The sequence below is a fragment of the Ambystoma mexicanum genome, chromosome 10 (genome assembly GCF_040938575.1).
Source record: "Ambystoma mexicanum isolate Mex_15411 chromosome 10, UKY_AmexF1_1, whole genome shotgun sequence".
Classification (NCBI taxonomy): Eukaryota; Metazoa; Chordata; class Amphibia; order Caudata; family Ambystomatidae; genus Ambystoma; species Ambystoma mexicanum.
The window spans coordinates 14399812-14424873 of NC_090932.1; the positions used below are offsets into that span (position 1 = coordinate 14399812).

The 25062-nt window shown below is 46.1% G+C and overlaps 1 protein-coding gene across 3 annotated transcripts in view; it reads right to left on the reverse strand.

The window, feature by feature from the left end:
- LOC138491102 (probable cation-transporting ATPase 13A4) overlaps positions 1 to 25062 on the reverse strand; it is a 995403-nt gene that overhangs the window by 12365 nt on the left and 957976 nt on the right. For all 3 annotated transcript variants that reach the window (XM_069617423.1, XM_069617421.1, XM_069617422.1), the window contains one exon: positions 24975 to 25055. In XM_069617423.1, the coding sequence (XP_069473524.1) occupies positions 24975 to 25055 (81 nt within the window). The remainder of the gene's footprint in view (positions 1 to 24974; positions 25056 to 25062) is intronic.

The following is a 25062-nucleotide window of genomic DNA, read 5'->3' on the forward strand; positions in this document are numbered from 1 at the left end:
GCTATTTAAACTACTCCCTGGGCCCGTACTGCTTTTTGGTGATTGTTGGCATTGCAGGCATGGGCCAGAGGAGAGCAGGACATGGCGCTGATGGATCCGGGCCCCATTGGTGAGAAGGAGTGAGGGATAGTATGGACGGATCTTTGAGGAGCCACAGCTCTTTTCCTATCCATCAGGGAGGCACAACCCACATCACAGTGATTGTGGCTTGACCGCTCAATGCTGGAGCTGAATTGCAGGGGAGGTACCAATTCCACCCCTCCTCCCACCAGGCCTCAGTTAAGTGCATGCCGGTCATCAAGGCAGGTGAAGGGAGGCAACACGGAAGATAGTGTATTTTGTTTGATGTCACCTGCGTTACGACATAATGCTTTTATCTGCATGAAATCTAATTAGTGCAAACTGCGGAGAGTGAAAGTACTGTGCATTTGTTTGTTGCCACGTGCGTTATAACATAACACTATTATCGCCAAGAACTCTAATCAGTGAAAGCCGTGGAGAGCGGAGGTTCAGTTCCTGAATGTTTTTGGGATGTGAACTGAATTTTTAGGGACGCAATGTGTTGCTTGAGGCTGCTTGCTCTTGTCAACTCCTAAAAGGGGGCATGTTCTATCGCATAACAGTTGATAAGTGTACCCAATGGAAACCAACACTGAAGGGCAGCAGGAAAAGGGGTGTCATGGAGACCAGTGGGGTGTTATTGGTATGTAGTGTGCAATGCGATTTCTTGCTGTGTACCCATTTCATGTTGTGTGCTAATGCTGTTTCAGCAGATTATCCTGACAACACTAAGTGCTTATGTTAGTCGCTTGATTAGGAATGAACAGTGTGAGATACAGGTTCTAGGAAGCAATATCCTAATTAAGAAGGATGTTGTACTGCTGGTAGGAGAAGGTTCAGGAGGTACCTCAAGAATTAAGAGAGTTACTTACATTAATGTGTTTCATGCATTGTATGAGTTTTCCCTTTACTGCCCGTACCAATTGTAGGGGAGAATTGGTCCAAAAGACCCCCCTCGCCTACATCCCTTCCCCAGGTGAGGGCCATGGCTCATCGGGCGTCCCCTCATACCACCAGGGCCCAGGTGGTGGAGGGCTCACCTGCTGAAGACATTGCCCACACGTATTGAATTTAGCCAGGCCTTAGAAACCATTTTGTCTAATAAAGATGGTGTGAGCTCAGCGCACTGTAGCGCGGCCCCCACCCTCGGAGAGTTTCAATTATCCCTGTGGCCGCAACTCCCTGGCAGATCCGCTGTGAGCCCGTTCCCACGAACAAGACGGACATGAGCTAGTGTAAGATACCAACACTGTAACATTTCACCTTCCGCAGTGTATCACTGCTCCCTGCATGACCCGGCCAGCGAGGCCTGGGTGAAAAAGAGAACTGTAAAATGATCCTCAGATAAAAGCAAAAGTTCCCAAATATTAATGCCAAGACTACTTGCAAAGCGTGCATTCTCTCCACAAAACTTCTTTTATTAAGGAAACCTGTAAAATGTATAAACATGATAGAATGCATGTTCACATGACATTAGCAATGAACAACCCACATCACTGCAGTTGTGTGCAAATAAATAAAAAGCGTTCCGGGGGACTATTCATTATGTGTATCATTGAAAAGCGTACACCCCACGGTCCGGCGCCATAACCAAACAAATGCTGCTAGAGTGCAAGGAAAGACGAATGTAACCATACAGAGGGCTCATGTGAAGGACGCGCGAGAATGCACCTGTCATGCGTGTATGTTTAAGCCCCTTATGTGTCACTACCGTCACGTACGGTGGCGAGAGTCATTTTCTATGTGCTCCACCAACCTCACTACTACCTCACTTACTGCAAATGTATATGCATATAACGAAATGTTGTAGTTGTTAAAACATAGTGTACAAATAATGTGCTCAGACTGGCTATATTTGAGAGACATTTAGCAAAGTTAAAAATGTATGTTTTCAAATGATCCAAATGAGTATTGTATAGTGTTCGAATGTTTTATGATGTTTTCACCAAAATCGGCAACACACGAGGAAGATACCTTTATGAATATGCGCAAGGCCATTCCCCCTCCCTCCCTGCGAAGACTGCCAAACAAGAGAGCAGAGGCCCGCGCCGCACTGCTCCACCTCCCCCAACTAGGCTGGAGCCGCTTCAAAGATTTGTAGTCCCCTCTGCAGCACCCAAGGCCATGGCCCGCCACCTGCATTATTTACAGCCCAGCAGTAAACCTCCGCCTGAATACACAAATCCAAAGGCGCCCCCTCTTAAACCCCACAACCCACTGGATCATCTTAGACTTAGGGCCCCTGTAGAATAGGACACCCAATACTGTGGCAACATACAGCAGCACATTCATAACGACTTCTAACAAGAGAGAAAGACATGTACCGCCTGTCCCATGCCCTGAGACTTAGCCCCTCGACCTATGGTACCGGTCAACAGGACACTGGTAACCATGCACTGATGAATCACCCTCATACCCCTCTCAAGGTGCATTCCTCCTGTGTTGCATTAACCTGTAGAATAACCTATTGAAAGATTTACTAAAAAAGATAATATTGCAATAACTGAATGACTGCGGTGTGCATGGCCTAGGGCAAATAAGTCAGGAAAAGACATTCATCTCTGACACTGGCCACAATGGCCCAACAACACCGCCCGGATGAACTCAGGTGACCTGCCAGGCCCAGCCCAACCCACGAGGCTGACCAGTGACGTCCTCCAGCCAAGGCCAACCACATCGCAGCAGCACCTATAGGTAGTCATCGCCACCCAATCCCATTGAACTTGTGCCCCTTATAGTATGTAGGTTCTAATGACGTGTTTTGTAAATATATACGCCTGTCTTTGCTATTGTCGGACAGAGCGCTCTCGGAGTTTGCAGAGTTCTTTGCTTGCCCTATTCTGATTGATAAACTCCCATTTACGCTCACCCGCACTCTGTCTTGGCCTTATTCCCATTCTGGGAGAGACCTTCATTGTCTCTCATTGCGGGGAGTATCGTGCTGGTTGGGGACGCTTGCCTTCACTATCCAATTAAAGAATCCTAACCCTCTTTCCGGGTTACCCTAACATCCCCCACCTATCCACAACTTCTCCCTAACCCTCTTCCCCCCATTGACTGTCTCGAGGTTACCTGTGCATTCAAAATCAGGAGCCCGTGCCAACCAAGTTGTGAGGGGTCAACTGCATTTGGACTCCGTGGTCAGGTAAAAGTTGCGAGATACTCCAGGGGTGGAGCCATGGCGTGAGCCGTGCAGTGCCATGCCCCAGAAGCAGTAGGGGCTGCAAGGGAGTGGTGAAGCGGTGAAGATGCAAGGTGAACCATGTTAACCCGCACTGGGAAGCGTTTTGCACACCTCCATCACACTCTTGGGGCCCTCCTCCTGTGAGATTTATGAATATGTCTGTGGGTACTGCTTGGGCAAACAGCTGCAGAGGTTATAGATCCGATTCTGTTATAATTAAATCAAGTCTTAAGCTCTTTACTTGCGTGTGATTCTCAATCCTAGGCTGTACTGTTGGATTTCATATGGGGAGATCTGAGTCACGTGAGTGTAAGTGTTCCGAGATGCATGACATAACCAATACCAAAGGATCTGGTCGTGGCGGTTAAGTCAATAATTGAAAAAAAGGTACTTAACCCTGTGTATTCCTCGGCTAGGGGAGACAACCACAGTTTAGGAACTGAGGGCGTGGTCATAGTGGAGGGTGTGGCATCTTAACTGCCCCCTAGTCCTTCCAGAATGTTGATAAAATATAAGGGCTAACAGCAAATAAAATCTACAAATGTCAAACAAACAAAAATCTCGAATTCAAGCACAAAATCATTTTTTAAATCTCTATCAATTCCAGTAAGAAACGCACAGGCCTCTAAGTCTATGGTGAGACTGGAGGCGGCCATGCTCTCCTCTGGGCAGGCTTTAGTCAGGGATATCCTCTTGCTGCACTCTAGGGTAGGCCAGACCGACACTGTTGCTGCAGATGGTGTAAGGGTCACTTCTAAGGATTCAGCAGCTCAGACACTTTACCGTAGCCAAAAACAAACTCAATGTGATTGGTACATCTCACCATTCTGTTTAGGTGTAGATGAGGTAGCCCTTCGAGGTGAGTTGGGAAGGGCCCTGGGGGACCACTACCTTTGTTAATTGGGGAATACACTATGGGAATGTGGTCCCTGGTGAAGAATTACAAGGTGTGGGAAAGGGTGAAGCGAGGTCGCACACTAGCCAGGAACTAGCGCAGCAAGCTATACCTACTGAGATGGGCTTGTAAGTGGTATCGAACTCTCCTATGGAGGTGTCTGGCCACCCGAGGTGGTCAAAGGATCTAGAAAAGACTGAGAGGAGAAGATATGATTTTCCGACATCTGGTTCCCCACACAGGTCCAGGACACCTGTGGTGAGGAGGCAGGAGGACAGAGAAGGGGCACAACCTGCCCCCAGTAAAAATGGAAAGAAGTTACGAAAAAGAGAACAAATGCTCAACCAGACAATAAGCAGAGGGTTGGGTACTGTATGAAAATAGACATTATCTGTTGAATCATTCTGAGGGTGCTGTCAGAGATCCCCTGCTTAAGGGCTTTAACCACAAATGACTTTGAGAGAGTTGATTTCCCTATACCAACAGAACAGCCATAGCAATGGTTACAGTGCTGCCAAGGATCGCTTTTGACCTCATATTGAGCGAAATACCATCCCTCAGGCAACTGAGTTTCAATCTTACCCAGACTGAGCCACAGTTGGGGCAGATTATTGGGGGAAGGTTAATGAGGTCTAACGGAAGGGACGTGTTTTGAGGCAAGAGCTGTGCCCAGTTTAGAACATAGGGGTGACAGTACTAGTCAGGAACAAAGGGTGGAAGTTCTGAGGTGAGCTAGCAAGAGGAAGGACTGGGACTGGGGGTTCGGTTCCAATAATGAAAATTGACAAGTGAGGCAGAGAGCAAGTTTCTGGGAAATTATCAGTTTTATACTTGAACAGTTGTGGTCATAATCACATACACACACATTCTATACTATTGGAATCCCTATGTCAATTAACCATTCTTCTAATACAAAAAATGTGGGTCCTGGAGTCTCCTGTTGTTGATGGGTTTGTGTCACTATTCCTCCCGGCAGTGAAGGGGTCTAGGAGTGGACCTTCAGGCGCATGGTAACATGAATAAAAGAAGGTACAGGAGTAAGGGTTGACATTTTTGCAAATAGAAGTATGTTCGCTGTTCAAATAGGATTAATGATTAGTGGGGTTCAAAAGAAGATGTGACTAGTTAACATGTATCACCATAATCGAGAGTGCACATTGCAGTCCATCTCGATTGAAGTATCAGATTGATTTGGGAATTGGGCCTCTATTTGGATAGAAGGCTGGGCAGTTTTGTCCGGTGATTTCAATTAATTTTGCTTTTTGGAGGTGAGCAGATGTGTTGCAGGGGGGCAGAACCCATCCAAGGCGAATTCTAAAAATGGTAAGAGAGAGTTGGAAATCCTGGAATCACCAGGCTTGCATTGGCTTAATGGCTCGGTTGTAGGCGATCTCCCAAGCCAGATTATGTGGGCAAGGAGGCAGAAACAGTCCATATTGGATGATATGTTAACTGACGAGGGTCCGTTCCAGGTGTATAGACAGTTCAAAGTGATTCCTTGAGAGTGGAGCGACCACATGATTGCTGCATCATTTGGGTCCTAATCTATCTCCACTCTTGGTTAATCAAGGAGCCAAAGAATAACATGGAATCATCATAAGGCGACGCTTATTAATACAAGGGGATCAAGTATGTTGGCCACTAGTACTGGACTGGAAGAGTGATACATTTAATCCAGATTATTTTGGCTCCTTTCTTGGGGAATTATTAACAGCAGCAGAATCAAAGCCTATATCGGGGCGAATCAAATACCGTCATCAGTTTGACATTATGGGTGTGGGATAAAAAAAGCCCCCCAATAGGGAAAATCAAGGCGATTGAGGCTTAATATTGAGGCAACCTCATTGCCCAAACAAAAGAAGTCAAGTTGGTTAAACGAGTCTACCGTAATTGGGTCAGACTCCATAAGGCTCAGCTTCTCCAAAATGATGCAGAATTAATATTGGAATCTATTTCTAAGTCGGATACTGCATCTTTTTGGTGTCACTTAATGATTTATGGAGAATGAAGTCAGATTTATAAATGAATCCAATAGGGGAACAGCAGTGGATGACCTTCTATGAGGCTACATTTGGGCTGAATCAGGTTTCGGATGAATAGTTTCCTTTGGTCGGAGGGGAGAACTGGGATGTCTGGCAGTTAACAATTGAATTTGACAAATTCTTGGACATTATAAAGGGAATCAGCGAGCCCAGAACCCCGATCCCCAATGGACAAGCACACATGGTATTGAAAGATGATCCGCTAACGTGGTCGACGATATTAACCATATACTTTTCACAGATCATAAAAGAACAGCTTTTGCCGGATACTTCGCAGACTGCTCATCTGATCAACATTTTTAAGAGGGGAGACTGTAATGACCTGAGAAATGACAGGCCTATTTCAGTATTGGACGCAGACAAAATATTTGGCAGCCTGATCAACTTCGCAAGATAGAATTCAGAAATGGCAGATCGGCTTTTGGAAGAATTAAAGTGACAATCTGAATGGCCTGTTGTTGAGATATGTGCACAATCTTGTACATACTGGGAAGGTTGAAGGCTGCATTTGACAAGGTGAATAGAAAACCTTTTATGGAGGAAACTGGACAGTTGCTAGGACTGTTATTCGCTCTCCATGACAAATCAAATACAAGAGTTAGATTGAATGCCAAGGGAGAAGGCACAAGAGCGATCTCAACATTTTTAGGGGTCAGACAGGGATGCATAATTGCTCCCTGTCGTTTTAATGTATATGTGTCAGATGTGGGTCAGACACTAGAGCAGTCTGCTTTTGCATCCCCTAAGCTTAATAACCAGCGTTTAACGTGGCTCGTCTAAGTGGATGATTTTTTACTTTTTTGATCAGAGGGGGCTACAGAAATGTATTGATGCTTTTGGGGTTTACTCTTCAAAAAGAATCTTATTATCAACCCTGTAAAAGCAAACGTGAATAGATTTACAAGGAAACAGAATAAGAATCCTTTGTCTTGGGGGAGTGATGGATATACATTGGAGAAGGTAGCCTCCTTGGTATATTTAGGATTTCATAAAACTGTGAAGCCTTCCAGGGCACCTAGAAAGGGGCAGCTCCTGCAGAAAACCACTAGCTTGGTAAAACAAATGAAAAAGGTGGATAATAAGTATGGTATGTTTTCAATTTCAAGTTCTATCAAGGCACAATTATTTCAGAATTCTGTATGGTGTAGAGCTCTAGGAATGGGCAAGTTTGAATATGTTGCCAGATTCGGAATCTCTCATCTGGAGGAAGTTGTTTAATCTTCCTAATTCACTCCCAGCGATGGTTATCAGGTATGAATTGGGCATCCAATCTCTTGGATCAAGGGGGATGTGGAATTATTTGACTTTATACCAGAAAATGTTCATTGCAGAAGATGCTTTCCTTTATGGGATGTCCTGAGGGCTATGAATACCTTTAATGAGAGGAAGAGGGCAATTACGCCCTTTGTATTCTCTAAAGAATGTGAGTGCATGTTACAATATATAGGCTCCAATAGGGAAGAATTCCAGCTAAAACCAGATTAAACCAAGAGACGCTTAAGAACATGGTCTGGATTTTAACAATAGACAAATGGCATGGTTATCCCTCCTTCATCCACCTTTGGTCTGAGCATAAGAAACAGGGAACCCCATCTCAGTTTTTTACCATCTGCCCAAGTTTTTATGCCAGAAATTGATTTCTGAGGTTTCTGTGGAACCTTAAACTGGCAAAAGAGGTTATTTTCAGATATAAGACTATTGATTGGATCGAAACTAAATGTAGATTTTGTGCGGAGGAGAAGGATATAGAAACAATTAGGCACCTGCTGGTGGAGTGCCCTTCTCTTAAACTCCCCTGATGGAAATATCTTGGTCATTTTTCTTGCTGTTGGGACTCAATCAACCAGATCTACTTTTGAAATAGGTTTTTTGGAGGTCGAATAACCTCAGATCTAATATCAGTAGTTGGTTTTCTTAGGCTGCTGGATTTGTGATAAGATCAAAGTGTATTAGGAACTTGGATACATTTTAATCTTCAATTTGGTCAGTAAATTAGGTTTGTGTTTTAAGAGTCAAATTGATCATGAATTTGGAGGGTGAAAGAAATAAAAAAAGGAAATATTTTAAGATTCTTGTTTTAAGGGCCAAATTGAAATAATGTTGGATGATTTTTAAGAAATATGTAATTAATTGTATGTGTTTAATCTGTTCAACTTGTTTACATAGTTTTTTTAATGATATGAATTGAGATTTTAATGTACTGTTGCTGTTATATGAATTTTCTTTTGTAAGTGTTTTTGAGTAAATTGTTAAAGGTTGTTGTCAGCCCCATAACACATAAAAACAAAAACAAAATGAGTGGCTGAGAGAGAGGTGAAGATGAATGTGAAATCCAAAGAGTTATCCCCGGTTTTGGTAGGTAGGTCATGGATGGAGTGGAGACTCGGGTCACTAAGAAAAGACTGAAGTTCAGGTTTCTGAGAAGAGCTTGGGGAGGAAAGGTTAAAGTCACCTACGAGAATGAGGTGATGTTTAGTGGAAAGAGAATAAGGGAGTCGCCCAAGATCATCAAAGAGGGGTCCAATCGGACCTGGAGGGCGATAGATGGAGATGGTGTGAACCGAGTGAGGCGGAGCAGTAGCAGAGCTGTGTGGAAGGTAATGGTGAGAGCTTTAAGGGAAAATGGATTCCTGCTCTGTTCTTGTTCTGAGTTCTAACGTGTCTCCTGCTGCCAAGTCCTGGGTTCCTGCGGGACAATGACCCTAAAGAAAGTCCTGTATGTTGAGGTATGAGGAAAGGAGGGAAACCCTGTCTGTGTTGGCGCTGGATTCCAAAGGTTTTCACTAAATGATGCGGTGCATCCAGGACAGGGAAAGGATGTACGTGTAGTGTTAGTTTAATTGGCAAAAGGTTGCCACCGTCTTGAGAGCACCTGTAGTGCCATTCACATGGAAAAAAGCCAACAAGTGTTTCAACCAAAGGGGCTTTATCAAGGCTGTGATGGTGTGGCAAGGTGAGAGTGCCATTTTAGTGATGTGATGAGTGCTGAGTTGCCATGAGTAGCTCAGTAGTGGGAGTTTCAAGTTGTGAGTTTTATAATAGGGATAGGAAAGGAGGAAGTTGCCGCTTGATTGGAGAAAGTGCATGGAAAGGTGATTAGCAGGAGCAGCAAGAGGAGCGGGAGTGAATGCATTTAGGTGGGCAGTACAGTGTGGAGAGACAGTACAGTAATTAGGAAGCTTGGGATACTCACCGGTGTGAAAGGGAGAAGGGGAAAAACAAATCCTCAGAGGCTAAGAGGCAAAGAGGCTGGTCAATGGCTGGTCTTTACCCTTAGCTGGGACGCCCCTGGCTGCCAGTGATGAGATGTACTCAAAAGAAGAGTTGCTACTTGGGAACGACAGCAATGCACAAGCATGTGAAATGGAAGCAGGCACGACTTGTTCTAATACCACACTGGAGAAAGAAGACACATCCTCCTAGGCTCTGTTAGACATGAAGGTGATGGCGGTGGAGTCAGGGCTGTGGATTCCAGTCTGAAGGTGTATTCGCATCTCTGACAAGCTTTCTCTAAAAGCCTCAACACATTGTTGCAAAAGTTGCTGTATCCTTCTCTAACTGTGGCACATTTCTCATCCTCCCCCGTACCACTGTGTCGTGGCCTTGGATCAGATGGGTCACCGCCATTACCTTGGTCACAGTCACTATTATCACCGTCAGTCTCGTCATCAGTGGATGTGGGGAGAGGAGAAGGAGCATTGGTACATGCCATGCTCTGCACCTCTGCATTGCGTGCCTTTTCTTGCGGCTCGTCAGTAGATATTATGCAATCTGCCACTCCACTCCACCTTCTTCCCTAGGGACAGTGGGTTGAAGCTCATGTGCACTCCTCGCTCTCCCCCTGGCATGTTTATGGTGCTTGCACGTGTTGGCAATCATATGCTTAACTGACAATAAATGCCATATGCAGGTATTCACTGGGATTTTTCCTAACTAGTATTTGCAGCCACTATTTGATAGCATTTATTTGACACTCATTTACAGCCGCTGAACACAATATCCCGCTACCTACCAATAATTAGAACACTTTTCCTGTGCACGCAAAACGATTTTGTCTGGCCACAAAATAATGACACACTCAGTTGCAGACACTGAATGCACGCCACTAGCGCCAAAGAATTATAAGGACTTTTCTTTGCAAGCACCAAATGCTACCTTTCACCACAAAAAAAGATATAAACACAGTTTCAGACGTGAAAAGAATGTTAAGATTTTTAATTTGCAACTTTGCATTCAACAAGTATCTATCAAGGGCATAAAAAAGATGGCACACTGAATTAAAACACTGCATGGAATCTGTTGCCTTCCTCAGAACATTTCTGTGTTGTTCTTGTCTTCACTGACAAGAATTGCCGCATGTTCATGTCATGCAAAGTGGGCACTGGGATTTTCCCTCCCAGGTACTCCAAGCCAGTAGATGCTGGCATGTGAATTGTAGAGGGATTAACTGCCACTGGATGTAATCTCCCCCTTCTTCCAAAGATTGATTCAGCTTTTCCTATGCAAGCAACACATATTTTCTCTTTCCTCAAAAATATGGTGTACTGCTTTCTGCTACTAAATGTAATCAACCCTCCTTTCATAGAATTATAAGACTTTTCCTCTGCCAGCAACAATTCTGTTCTCTTACAAAAAAAAAAAAAACATTGTTCACTGGTTTACAGCAAGTGAATGGAATGTCCACCTATCTCCAAAGACTAATAAGACTTTTCACAAACAATAACAGTTCTGTCTGCCCCCAAAATAACACTCAATTACAGACATTGAATATACCCTGCTACCTCCAAAGAATGAAACCATATTTTTTCTACACAAACAAAACAAAATGTTCTCACCAGCCAGTAGAAGTCTCACTCAGTTGTAGATACTAAGTGCACTATCTTGCCTAAAAACAAATATTACAAGGCTTGTATGTGCAACTTTGCAAGCAACACGTTTTTTGTCTGGCTCTTTCAAACAGTTTTGTGATGTTCTTTTCCTGCTGGCAACACATGTCATGCGTGCTTGTGTTAGCAAGTAGTTCATTGGTTTTCTCTTCTCATTACTACCAGCCATTAGACGATGACGCACTGATTTACAGCCACTACATGTAATCGTCTTCTACATCCAAATAATTTGGAGGCTTTTCCTAAGCAACCAACAAGCATTTACTGTCTCCCTACAATGGTACTGTCCACTGAATGCAATCTCATCCAATCTATAAAGAATAATAAGAAATGTTCTACACAATCATTTAGTATTTTGCCTGCTATGAGGAATTTACCAATACCGTCATTAGTTATCTGGATTGAAGCTTCTCTTATGTGGTCAGGGAAAGGCAGCAGCTACCTGACTCTGACCATGGGGGAGGGGTGGGCTGTCTGATTGAGGACGACATGGGGGGGGGAGACAAACTCCAGGGAGACAGGAACACATTGGACCGAAATAACGGTGTAGCCACAAGTCTTGGTAACACCGATATCCCTTTACAACCTGTTTCTATGGCTTATTGTGGATAACGATAGCCCTGGTTTCCTCAACCAATAACCCTATTTACTGCCCCCCCCACTTGTTAGTACTGAAACGAGGAAGAGGGATGGAGCAATGAAGATGACCAGAAGCATAAACCCACACCGCTTTCTAATGTCTGGAAAATACTAACCAATGCAGGGAAGTTTAAAGTGGACACAGCTGATCAGAAGCAGAGGGAGAGGAAAGTACAGTTTGTAACTTATTCTGATGCCGGTCGGGACGCCAGAGATGAGCATACAGTGAAAAGCAGCATGGAGGCTATCACCAAGGATGTGCAGGATGAGCCAGCCGAGAGAAGCACTTTGCTGAATGACTGCAGGCAGCTGGAGAAACCAAAAGCAGGGGAAGGTGAAGCGAAAGCCATCCGGCTAACTTGACGTATGCCCAGCCAGCGAATTGCAAAGAGAGAGGAACACAAGATTCAAGAAAAAAACAGGGCCGCCCAATAAGCCCAGACAAAAATGATGGTGGCACTGGCACAACTGAGTGTGAATGTCATGTCAAGTTTACAGCACAAGAGAGCCCAATTGAAGCCAGTTAAGCAACTAAAATGAATGCAAACAATGTTAAGAATGGGTTAGTGACCCAAGACTACAGAAGCAGAATTGATATAAATGTGAGCAGTGTTGAACCAGGGTCGAGGACCTATGATTTGAAAAGTGAAGTGGAAATGAATACAAACTTTGTCAAGAAAATGGCCTTGGCCCAGTTTTGGAGGAACATTATTTTGTGGATAAAAGAAAGAGTGAACAAAGAAAGGAAAAGCACTGGCAGGTTAGTGGACCAGGCAAACAGTGAGTCTGGGACTCACATCTAAGTGTGAGAAGAGGAGAAAAGAGGTATTCTGGCAGGAAAGTAAACCAGGAATAAGAAGGGAAGCAAAGTCATACCCTAGCAGGAAAGTAAACCAGGAATAAGAAGGGAAGCAAAATCATAACCTGGCAGGAAATTAAACCAGGATAAGAAGGGAAGGGAAGTGATATCCTGGCAGGAGAGTAAACCAGGAGTGAAAGGAAAAGTGAACTTGAAATTGTGGAAGATTGATAAGAGACTGGAAAAGGGAAGACATCATACCCCTTACTAAGGATTGGGAAGAAAAAATACAAAATACCCTGTTGGAAGAGTATACCAGGGATAGTGAAGGGACCAGTGAATGGAGAAGGGAGGAACCATACCTCTTGTTCAATTACATGAAATACAGAGTGGAGAAAGTAAACATTTAAGAGAACTGCATGGTGAGAGGAAATGTTATTATGGATCAATAAGAGAATTGCCCGGGGACGAAACAAGGAACGAGTTAAGGAAAAAGAGGCATTTTCCTTAATTTTGTGAAAGAGCTATTTTCTTTAAAACTGCAAGAACATCAGAAGTGAAGAAATGTAAGTGGCACCATGAAACTGTGCAATGGAACATTGGAAAAGGTGTCAAATGACAGGAGAGGAACATCCCCTGTTTTTGTTTGTTTATAGAACAGTGGAAGATTGTGAACTTTTACCCGGAAGTATCGAGTAGGAAGTGAAAAGACCAGAAGGAGCATAGTTCTGTTTTCCACCTTGGAACTTTAAGTTGAGAGCTTTCAAAGAAAGCTATAATTGTGTAGTGTACCAGAACACCTGTGTGCACATTGTATTAAGTTTAGAGCGTTAGGGTCAGGTTAGGATTTTTGGACACAGGACAGAGGACGCTCTTTTGTTCATGTCTTAGTTCTGTTGAGGCAGCAACACTCCACGTAGACTGAGGGAGAGGTAGGATTTCCCCAACACACCTTTTTATTTTGAAACTAAAACTCTTTATTCATCACAGAACTGCATACTGTGTCTGAGTCTAACTCGTGATCCCTTACACTGGGTGGGCCGGCACTGGGAAGAGGTAGCTGCAGTCACAAATGGATGGCGTATCCTATTGCAAATGTCTGCCTCTCTACCCGCTAAAGCAGGTTGTAATGTTCTCCCTGTCCAGAGGCTAAAGCCTATTCCTTCCACTGCTCTGGCCACCTCCTGCTGCTGCCTAACACGACTGACACAGAAATCAAACCATTACTTCAGCACAAATCACCTGAAATGCTTTGCACTAAGCTCTGATACAAGGAAGAGAAAAAAGAAGAAGGGGGAAGGAGAGAGAGAGAGAGAGAGAGAGAGAGAGGGGGTGAGAGGAGAAGAATGAACGAGCAAGACCAAGAAAGGGGTTTAAAGGGAGGAGCATAGAGGAAAAGTGAAATGGGAGGAGGGCAGCAAAGGATGGCAAGCGAGAGAAAAACAGGAGGAAAGAGAGAGCATGGGGGGGATGCCGGAAGGGGAGAGAGCAGACGAGGAACTAGGGGGCAAACAAGAACAGGTAAAGTGGAGAAAGAAACAGAGAGGATGTGGTTAGAGTGGAGAGAGAGAAAGTGGGAAAGAATAAGAAGAGAGCATGGGGGCCATTCCTGGTGGGAGAGAGAGATAAGGAGGCAGAAGGATGAAGAATGCAGAAGAGACTAAGAGGAGTGTAGAGAGAGGCCAGTTGGAATAATTAGAGAACTGGAGAGGGACGGGGAGTGGTGCAAACATAAGGGACATACAAGAGATAATACAATGTCTGTTGGCAAGAATGTGGAGAGGGAGGTGATTGCAGCGAGGTGGCGCAATGAATCAAGTGCCTTGAAGCTTGGCAGGCAAATGCCTGAGATTGCAAAAGTGTTCCTTCTTCAAAAGATGTGTGAACTTCCTTGGCTGCATGAAGTCAGGAGACAAGTCCGACGTTGACTCTCCAGAAGCCGATATCTTCAATAAAGGCCACTCTAAGCATGCATGCATCTGAACCTTGTGAGATGCATTGTCTGTGCCCAATTGTGTCAAGTACTCAGCCTCGCCAAGCAACAGTCCTCATTTGGAAAGGCTGCTAAAAGGAATATTGTGGTGTAACTTCCATACTGAAGCTTTGTAAATCAATGCTGACCAACACCCTATGTGATGAGGACCTCTCCACTGAGGCCCTCTGTGGACTGGACTGATCGATGGTGCCCTCTGAGACCATGTGGTCATTCAGCTTCTGAAGGTCGTCTCTTGCCAGGATAAGGACTGGCCTCAGGGTATGCTTGAGGGGGACACATCAGTCATCAGTTTGATGAGATGGGAAATTCCTTTACACACCCCAGGTTCTTGTCAAAGTCACCCTTGTTGTTCTGTTGGATTTCTGCCCATGTACTTGCCTCTCTGGAGCCCACTTGCCCGGCTCTGCAGGGGGGGGCAGTTTCGTCTTAAAGGCTCTCTGCTCATGCCATGCTAGAGTGTGGCTCTCTTCATCACTGTGGCACGCCATGTGATGAGCCATTCTTGAGTCTGATTTCACATACGATAGCCCCCAGCAAGCGGATCTTCCTTCCACCATACACTCCTGCTCGGGCATCTGCCATACACTCCTGCTCAGGCATCTGCCATACACTCCTGCTCGGGCGTCTGCCATACACTCCTGCTCGGGCATCTGCCATACACTCTGCTCAGGCATCTGCCATACACTCCTGCTCGGGCATCTGCCATACACTCCTGCTCAGGCATCTGCCATACACTCCTGCTCAGGCGTCTGCCATACACTCCTGCTCGGGCGTCTGCCCTACACTCCTGCTCGGGCATCTGCCATACACTCCTGCTGAGGCATCTGCCATACACTCCTGCTCCGGCGTCTGCCATACACTCCTGCTCGGGCACTTTCCCTACACTCCTGCTCGGGCATCTGCCCTACGTTCCTGCTCAGGCATCTGCCCTACGCTCCTGCTCAGACATCTGCCACACACTCCCGCTCAGGCATCTGCCATACACTCCTGCTCAGGCATCTGCCCTACGTTCCTGCTCGGGCATCTGCCCTACGCTCCTGCTCAGACATCTGCCATACACTCCCGCTCAGGCATCTGCCATACACTCCTGCTCAGGCATGTGATTTGTGCAGCCTCCTTTTATCTCTTTTAGAATTTCATTTGGTCCACACTTTAGATCTGAACCCCAGGCGACAGGAAGTTTGGCTTCATGTGCTTTGCGTTGCTTGGCTTTGCTGATGCCTTTGCAGAGTCGCACTGCGAGTTCTGACTTCCGGCACCTCACTGTCAGAGGCCACTCCCACACTCTGCATCGCTCTTGCTTGCTGTGACTTGCACTGTTTAGAAATAAGACCTTTTAAGAGGCCTAGAAGCGTGCACTGACCTGCTTGTAGTAGGTTATTCTGATCCTGCAGGCTGTGGCCGAGAAGGAGAGAATCCTAAGGAGTGTTCAACCCCTGATTGGCAACAGGAGGTCCTGTACTCCCCAGGAAAATGCTCTGAAAAGAGAAAAAAACCCAAACAAGTAGCGCTTGCAGCTGATGAGGTGGCAGCAGGCTTTCTCTCGGATCAGCTGAATCCGCGAGGAGCGCAGTAATGCCAGGCGGGAGGCAGGAACTGGAGAAGTGCGGCGCAACCAGAAAGGCTGAATAATGAAGCGGCTCTCACGGGAGAGCAGCGACAGGATGGAAAAGGGCAGGGGTAGCTCTCAAGGGAGTCACACCAGAATGCAAAGGTGAGCTGGGCAAGGTCCTTGCAGAAAGCAGAGCGGAATGGAGCAAGGAGCGGGGAACAACGTAGAAAGGAATAATTCCAAGGAAAAGAAAGGAGAAGCGGAGAACAGAAATAAGGGAGCACCAGGTAGCAAGGTAAAGTGACGCGCAGAGCTCACCTTTTCCTTCCCCTATATGCGAGCCGGCTGACTGAATCCTACGAACTGTGAGCGTTCCGCCATTTTGAAAAACAACTAGAATGTAACGTCTAGTGGACCCATGGGTCAAAGTGGAGCACCATGTTGGGTTTCCAGGGATGGGTTCTCAGAAACCGCTTGACTAGGTGTGAAACATGAACAGCTGAAGCGGGTTCCCAGGTCCGGTTGGAGGGTCCGGAGCCCTTCCAATCGAACAAGTAATGTAGTCTTCCTCGAAAGTATCAGGAATCGCATAGACCAGCAACTTCATATTCCGGCGCTGAAGGTGTATCCACAGGAGGAGGTCTACTTCTTGCATTGAGTTGAAAACGGTCCGGAAGATGCTGTTTTAGCTGAGAGACATAGAATACAGGATGCATTATTGACCATGATACGGGTACCTGGAGGCGATAGGCCACATGTCCTACTGGAGATAGTATTTTGAATGGTCCAAAGACGTGAGGAGAACGTTTGGAGGCTACCAATCTTTGAGGTAGAAATTGTGAGGCTAACCACACTGGATCTCCTGCTAGAAATGTTGGTTCTTTGGGACGTTTCATGTCAGCAAACTTCTGGGTTCTCATGGAAGATGAAGTGAGAGCTGTCAAGGCTTCTTTGTGCCCTGCCTGGATGTTAAGGATTAAGGTTTTGACTGAAGGAGACTTGTTGGAGGATGGTGTGGCAGAGGGTACACAAGAGGGATGAAAGCTGTATGTACATTTAAAGGGGTTTACCCCAGTGGAGGTCTGAAGGGAATTGTTATAAGCAAACTCATCTAGGTGGAGTAGGTCTCTCCAGTTGTCCTGAGAGGAGGAAAAAAACAACAAAGGTATTGCTCTAAGGATTGGTTCAAGAGTTCAGTTTGTCTGTTTCTCTGCGGGTGAAACCCGAACTGAGTGCTTGCTGAATCACCAGCGTTTTAAATACAATGCACCAGTATTTGGAAGTGTGCTGTGGACCACGGGCTGAGATAATGTTAGCAGGTAAGGCGTGCCAACAAAAAATGATTTGAAGAAAATGTTTAGCTACAGATGGTGCAGAGGGATCTATGGCATGGATAAATAGTGAGATCATTTAGTCAATGAATCAATTGTTACCGGGATGGAAGTTTGTCCAGAAGAAGGGGGAAGATCTATGATGAAGTCTGTTGAGGTCCTTTGCCATGGCTGGGTTCGTACAGCAGGTTAAACCAATTGTCCAGAGGGACGTTGTCTTGAAGTCTTGGTCTGCAAACACACTGTGCAGGCTGCAATATATTCTTTGATATCCTGAGCTTTACCTGGCTACCAGAAATGACGGCTGATGAGGCCTGTGGTGTTACGTACTCCTGGATGTTACGTCTTTAATTCTTCAAGACTTTCATCCCTACTCATCCCCAGTGTAGAGTCAGGTGGCATTGTAGGGTGTATGTTCGACAATCCTAAATAAAGCGCACACTTGACAGAAGCTTAACTAAAGGAGCATTGCTTATTTTAACCTCTCAGGATGGTGTTCGCAGACACTGATCAGTCCAATAATGGCGCATCAACTATTTCCCACCTATTGGCATGTAGCTCAAGTACGGACGCCCGATTACAAGCTTCTCTGGCTTCTAAGCGTAAAGCAACTGCGCTTTGCCTCCTGTGCCGAAGCTCTCTTCTTTAGCCCTAGCACACTCTCCCACATCAGCGGCTAACCAGACCCAAAGCACTTCCCTACGGATAAGATTATCCCAGGTTTCTCTGCCAAACCCTTAAAAAGCAGATTGGCACTGAGGGACCGGGTACTTCCGGCCTGCTCCCATAAACACCACAGGTTTTGCATCGGCCTCTCCTACTGTGCCACTAATAACCAACCCCTTTTTTTTGCTTACAGAGTCAGGCGCAGTGAGACCACCAATAGCAGCACAAGGCTGTTATACAAGAGCACCTACGTTACATTACATGGCATTACATGGCATTACATGGCACCTGTTGCAGTGCTGTTATTTGCAGCGGGGGGTGTGGGCCGAGAAAAGACTGCACAAGGCAGCGAACTTGGGGAGGTCTGTCAGAAAGAATGTTCCCAAAACAGACTATAGCAATTCCGTTATCTGAAAACTATCAATAACCCTTGTGAACACGCCAGGCGAGCGACAGGCAAGTTGGACCCTGCCCTCCTATGTGTGCCAGCCATCACCCAGATCGTTTGAGAGACGATGGGCCTCATTTCAAGTCTGGCAGTAAAGCACTGGTGGTACCGGCGAGTTGCCGCTGGACTTTAACACCATTTCTGGCGCCTGAGATCTCGGTGCTACAGGACATTACAAGTCCCCACGGCCTGGGATATCAGGTGGTGGAAAATGACCTGAGTGCCCGGAGTGCAATAGGACTCAGCTGGTATGGGGACATGGAAGCACCGGCACCATTAGTAACAGTGCCTTCATGACAACTGTGCCTACCGGGGCTGTTGAGCCTGCCAGGTCAGACCTGCCACGCGTAACGGTGCCAGCAGGAAAGGGTGCCGGTACGTTCTACCGGACTGGCAGACCTGTAATGAGGCCCAAAGAAATTAAATTAAGTGGCCCTGAATGCCTTCTCCTATTCCCCATCCAAAGGGTAGATACTGCTAGTTTGCCCCCTGCCTGTCGGCGACTGCTGCAGGGTCTCGCCAATACTTAATACCTTTTACGAGTGACACTGTCATGATTTCCATGAGCACATGCATGAGCTGGCCATTTTCCCTCTGGCTCCCAAAAACTGCAGAGGTTTGACTGTCTCTGGCACCACAGCACGTGCAAGCAACAGCATGCTCCATAAATGTATTATTGGCTCATAACTGCCTTGGGCAAATTCCAGGTTTAACATTTATTAGCCCTGAGCAAGGTCAAGGGTACTGATCACTGTGCTGCCAATCCTGTGAGTGGAGCCCTAGAAACAGAAAAGAGACTAAGAGCAAGGGTGCAGTAGACAACCCACGGGGCTAGAACTGTGATGAACGTTTGAACAATAGTACAAAGAAGAGAAGCCATGGGAGCTTGGGTCGCTGCTCCATTACCACTCTAAATTCATAATGAACTACACTCCACATTCCAATTTCTGGCCGGACCTTAAAATAGTTTAGCAAGGAGCCTGTGCTCTTCTCTCACCACAGGCTCTTCCTAAGTGGGCTTCTCTCAATGGGTGCGACATCCGGGGGGGTGCATTTAGTCACTGCGCTATTTTTCCTCAGGATTTGCAAACAACCTAGTGACATAGAGGAATATTCTTCCCTTGAAAGATGGCCACCCCAGTTGCATGCCCCCCGCAGTGTTGGTTTGGTCCAGGAGGGAATAAACAGAAGCTTTAGTATGGCCATGAGTCAGAAAGAGGTCAACACAGTCCCCAGAAACCTGCAGACGCTGTCTCCCTCCTCACATAGCACTTCCTTCCTGGCATTTTGTCCTGTGTGAAAGGTTTCAGCTGCCATGGGGGTGCTTATGGCATCACCTAATAGCCAGACCTAAACGCGGCTAGTTGCCCTTGAGACTTATAAGAGCTCTGAGACCACCTTTTCCAGACTAGGAACCATGATTACAGACCCCCAGAGCGTCTGGTTGACTTTTACATAATCAGTGATAGTGAAGCTGTTTCCTAGGCATGGGGCATACAGGGCAGTGGAGTAAGTTTGCTGAAAATGTTGGGGGGGGACAGGGGTGGGGTGGAGGTAGGGCGGGTGGTGGCTCTTAGGGATCATTTCAGCCAAATCGTTCGATAAAATTTGGTCGAATGGTAGATTTGACTGAGTTCGGTCACTACCATTAGTACGAAGCCGAAGATACTGAACATGAAGAGCTGGGGTTGCGGGGGTTTCCCCCACTCCCCATGTTTGGTATTCTTGGCTTCGGCGGTGGCGGGGGTGTTCCTCAGCATTGGAGACAGGGGACCCAACAAAAAACAAAAAAAGAAAAAGGGACCCTGCAGCGTCAGATCCGACCCGCGTATGATGGATGGATCTGATGCGTCAGGGTACAATAGAGGCGGCAGATGGAGAAATGGTAAGTAGGGAGGGTTTATGGGTGTACTGTTGGTTTGGGGGACATGGGTTTTGTTTTTTGTACTGGGGTAAAAACATATTCGCAGCAAAAATGACTACGTCAATTTTGCAGTAATTTTGTACCTTGGTCAAACAACCAAAATCGCTGGGGGATAACACTAGACTACTAAACCACAAGGGTTTGTTGCTGAAGCTCTGTTATAATTTTCATAAGACTGGTGGCCTAGCTTTAAAATTCAATTGGGCCTTGACACATCTTCAGCTGGCCTGCCATACACCCAGTGACACAACATAATATTCACAAACTTAATTCCAATAGAACATACAAACAATGCATTATTTATCATTCATTCAAACACAAAAGTCAACACACATATGCTTGCATGCTCTCTACCAGAATGTATCATCCCCTGATCCCTGAAATTTTGGGCTAAGTTGACGTGACCTAGCTGAAATATAAAGCCATGGCCGAAAGGAACAGACTCACTGGAATGTCAGCAATTCCCTTGATTTTCCCTTTCATTCAAAGGCAGAAGCCATCGGCTAATGCAGTGCAGTGTGTGACCAAGTATACTTGGTATCCATTTTTAAATTCCATATATCTCCGAACGTGGGTTCTGCACAGCACCTTATATGTGTACGTGCAGATAGATTTTTTTCTACAAGATTCCGACTGATTAAAAATAAGGTATGTTTTCCTGTGTTCAAAGGGCTCCAAGAAGTGGAGTACCACGCGGGAGAGGCAGTGAGGGCAAGCTGTCCTCCGTGGCTCTTTTAAGAGCCGGACCGGGAGATTTGTCATTGGGACACCTCTCCCGTTCGGCACATCAAAGAGGGCCCCCAAAAGCAAAAGGTATCCCACTGGCAGGACAATGCGTGCTGAGCAATTCCTGCTCAACGTGCTCATTGACCTGCCAGGACACCTTACCCGTTCCCGAATGGTAGAGGCGTCCCGCTGCCAGGATAATGTCCCAAGGAGCTCCGGGGCAGCAGAGGGTCCTCACATTGCTCTGTGTCAACAGAGCATTACAATGTGAGCCATTAGGCACTGATGGGAGGGGGGACTGATTTTCACTTTTTAGAAATGTGAATGGGAGAGAGTGATTAAAAGTGAGAAGGGTGCATAATGTTGCATGTTTTATGAAATAATAACTAAAGGGCCTTATTACGAGGTCGGCGGTAAGGGGTTAGTGGCAACGGTAAGGGTACCATTGCCATTAACCCCTTACCACCGCATTACGAGGTCCCTTAGCCGCTAAGGGACCAGGGAGCTAATAACGGGCCCGCTACTATTGCGCTAATAGCATTCCCATTGAGCTAATAGCACCATGGCTACCTCCAACCTCGTAATGAGGCCCATGGGCCTCATTCCGAGATTGCAGGTAGTAATGGTGCTATTTACGCCATGACTGCCTCCATTAACGGGTCCGAGTTCGGTGATGTTCAATGGGGACTTTCCAGTGCAGTCCGACCCTGGCGGGACCGGTAAGTCCCCATTGAACAAACCATTCCCCATTCCCATTTGAGCCCCCATAGGGCTCAATGGAAATGGGGAAGGCGCTATTTACGGGCCTGCCATTAATGGCAGGCCCGTAATTAGCGGCCTGGTCCCCTAACGGGACCCGTAAAGGACGTGTGGTCCGACCACACGTCCCTTGCAGTTCCCGTTAGGGGACCTCGGAATGGGGCGGTAGGGGATTACCGGCACCGGTCGCCTTACCGGTGCCCGGTATCCCCTAGCGCCCGACTCGTACTGATCACAATTGTGCCTTATCTGCAGCTTTGAAGTGACTCTGATTCACTTCAAAGCTTATGTTAATGCATTATGCCATTATAATGGAAAAGCCTAATGAATATAGAGTTGCTCCACATATAACAATAGTGCAATTTAGGTATTTGGCACCACAGTTATTTGTCACTTGGCATATTTATGGCAACTTATTCTAAAGTCACTTCCATGGTGCCCCCAAGTATCAAGGACTGATGATGCGCCTTGCAATGTCCTTTTCTATGAAGTCACTGCTGTTGGTGCAATCCATATAATAATTTGGAAGTTTGTATGTATTTTGCCTCAGCGGGCTTGGACAGAGCTCTAATAGATGAGTTTCCTGCATCTGGAATGATCCTGCAGTTTTATTTTTTGTTGTTGTTGTTGTGTGTTAAAATGCCATCTTCCACTAATGTTATCAAAAAAAGTAGATTCAGGCAGGGGTGGGCGGTTTGGGGGCGCCAATGAGAGCTTGTGGAATTCTGCACACTGCATTTTGTTGCTCACCTCTCCCCTGCCCCCCACACTCTTACAATGCGGGATACTCCCCTGCTTAGTTTGGTAAGTGAAGCAGTTTTTGGTGGCCTGTAACCTGAACCATGACACCCACTTACTAATTTGCACCAAACCGTCCTGAAAGTGTCTGCAAAACTCGAAATACATTTGTCAGTTTGGTGAAGATTATTTTTAGCGGAAGGGGGAAAAGTTATACATGGCTCCTAAAAGTGTGCTTTTAACACAAAATCACACACAGTTACTTTTGCGCGCCTAGAGCGAAAACTGCTTAACAAAAGTTCTCCATGTTTGGAAGGAGTATGGAACTCAAATTCATTTAACAGAATTTGCAGAGTACAACAGTTTTGGGTCACAGGTTTTCTAAGCTTGACTCTTTGCACTCTACTTGGGGAGGGCGCACCTACCGCCAACTTAATTTTGAAATTAGCATGGCGGTGCTTTAGTAGCATCTGAAAAGTGGCAAGACGAATTTTAGAGGCGTTGCAGAGCTGTGGCTTGCCACAGAGAATTAACCATTTGCTATTGTTAGTGTGTCTTCATACCTGGGCCTGTACTGTGATCTCTGCTAACATTGTCCAAATGTGACACACGCCCTCACTAGGGTCAGCCCGCAGCCCAGCCCCCCAGCAAACATACACAAACACAATTATTTATTTATTTATTTAAAAAGTACATCTGCTGTACTTTTAAATGCCGCCCAGGCCATGTCTCATGTTACACCGACCTAACCTCTTCGAACTCACACACCTCCAGACAGAAACCAGCAAGCTGAATGAGCTTCCTAGTTCCTGTCTTTATGTCGCACAAACAGAAAGCCTGAAAGTGATTCTCTGTGCCGCTGCCCCTGGAAGTGCTGCTGCTAGCGTGGCAGCACAGGCGCCAGGCCCTGCTACACCCAGTTCAGCACCCTGGCTGCTGACTTTGAGTCAGGCCAGCAAGGGTGAGGGACTGAGCCATGCAGGGAATCCCAGCCCTGAATGTGTTGCAGCACGGCTGCCAGGCATCTCTGCATTATGTAATGAGACAGCGCAAGCCTTGCTGGGCGCCCCAGCCGGGCTCGCGCTGTCCAATTACATAAATGATGATTGTGGCCCACCTACCCTCCCTCCAAAAGATGGGGCGTACAAAAAGGCATGCCAGAGAGGTAGAGGGGACAAATCCCCCTGTCCCCCCTATAGCGTTTGCTCCGGTTTCGGCTTCTGAGTCCCGATTTGCTTCCCGGGCTCACACGGAAAAGTGCTCATCCAGGAACATTACGAGCAGCGTTACGTCCCACAATACTAAGCCTCTAGACGTCAAGATTTAGAACCTGTGGCCCGATGACCCCAGAGGGGGTTCCAGGCACCATCTCTCTACAACTTAGAGATTCCGTTCCCACTACTGGGCTCCCATTCACCAGTCGAGCTCCGCCCAGACATTGAAGCTCAAAATAATCAACAGGACTCTGGGAGTCATCCCAGCCCAGCGTCTGATAATTCCGTGCCTTTAACGCTCGGCTTGGCACGGCCATACAATCCTCCACCGGAAAAACAGTCCAGGTTACTGGTTAGGCCCGACCGGGGAGGCTGCTCCATTGAGAGATTTATTACAAGTGCCCTGATGAAGGCGGCTTCCGTATAAAAGCACAAATCCCTCTGATGTATTCTCAAGGTGGATGATATTGCCGCCACAACGTTATTTGCACGCAAGGGGGATGCATGAACCCATTTGTCAGGGGTTTGGTTGTTCGATATTGTTTATATAATTTCAACAGCTTTGTTTGCTAAAACCAAACATTTTACCCCCTGCCACGTTGGCACCTGAAAGATAAGATGCTTTTCATATACCAGATACTTTATAAATCTGTACACTTGTTTTAGGACTTCGATTTTTACAGGTCCCCAAGAGCGTCGCGTTAGTAACGCTTCTGATTTGCATATATTTCCCTTACGGGTTATCATGTGTTTTTGAAGATTATTTTGCATTGATTACTGTTTCAATTTTGACTTGACCATTTGTTTTCTGTTTACAATGTTGAATCTTGTTATATGTAAGTTCTCACACGAGATTTTTGTTTTGTTTTAATACAAACAATGTACATTCACAGCCCCTGATGTGTGTGAGTTTCGTTTTCCCTTCTGGGTAATCTCATGGGCTACGAATTTAGGGATTTATTCCATTAGTACAAGTGTGAAAGGTTCCCCAATACAATTTATATGTTTTGTTTCATTTATTGACAAAAATTGGCGTGAACCTCTGGAGTAGCAGTTCTACCTTCTCGTTGATCTTGTCTCCCCTATAATTACGCCCGTGATACAGGGTCACTTACCTCCACAGTGTAGATTGCAGTGAAATACACAAGCAGCATTATGATCAGGGAAACCCTCCAGTAGGTCGGGGTGCAAACAAGCTGTGGG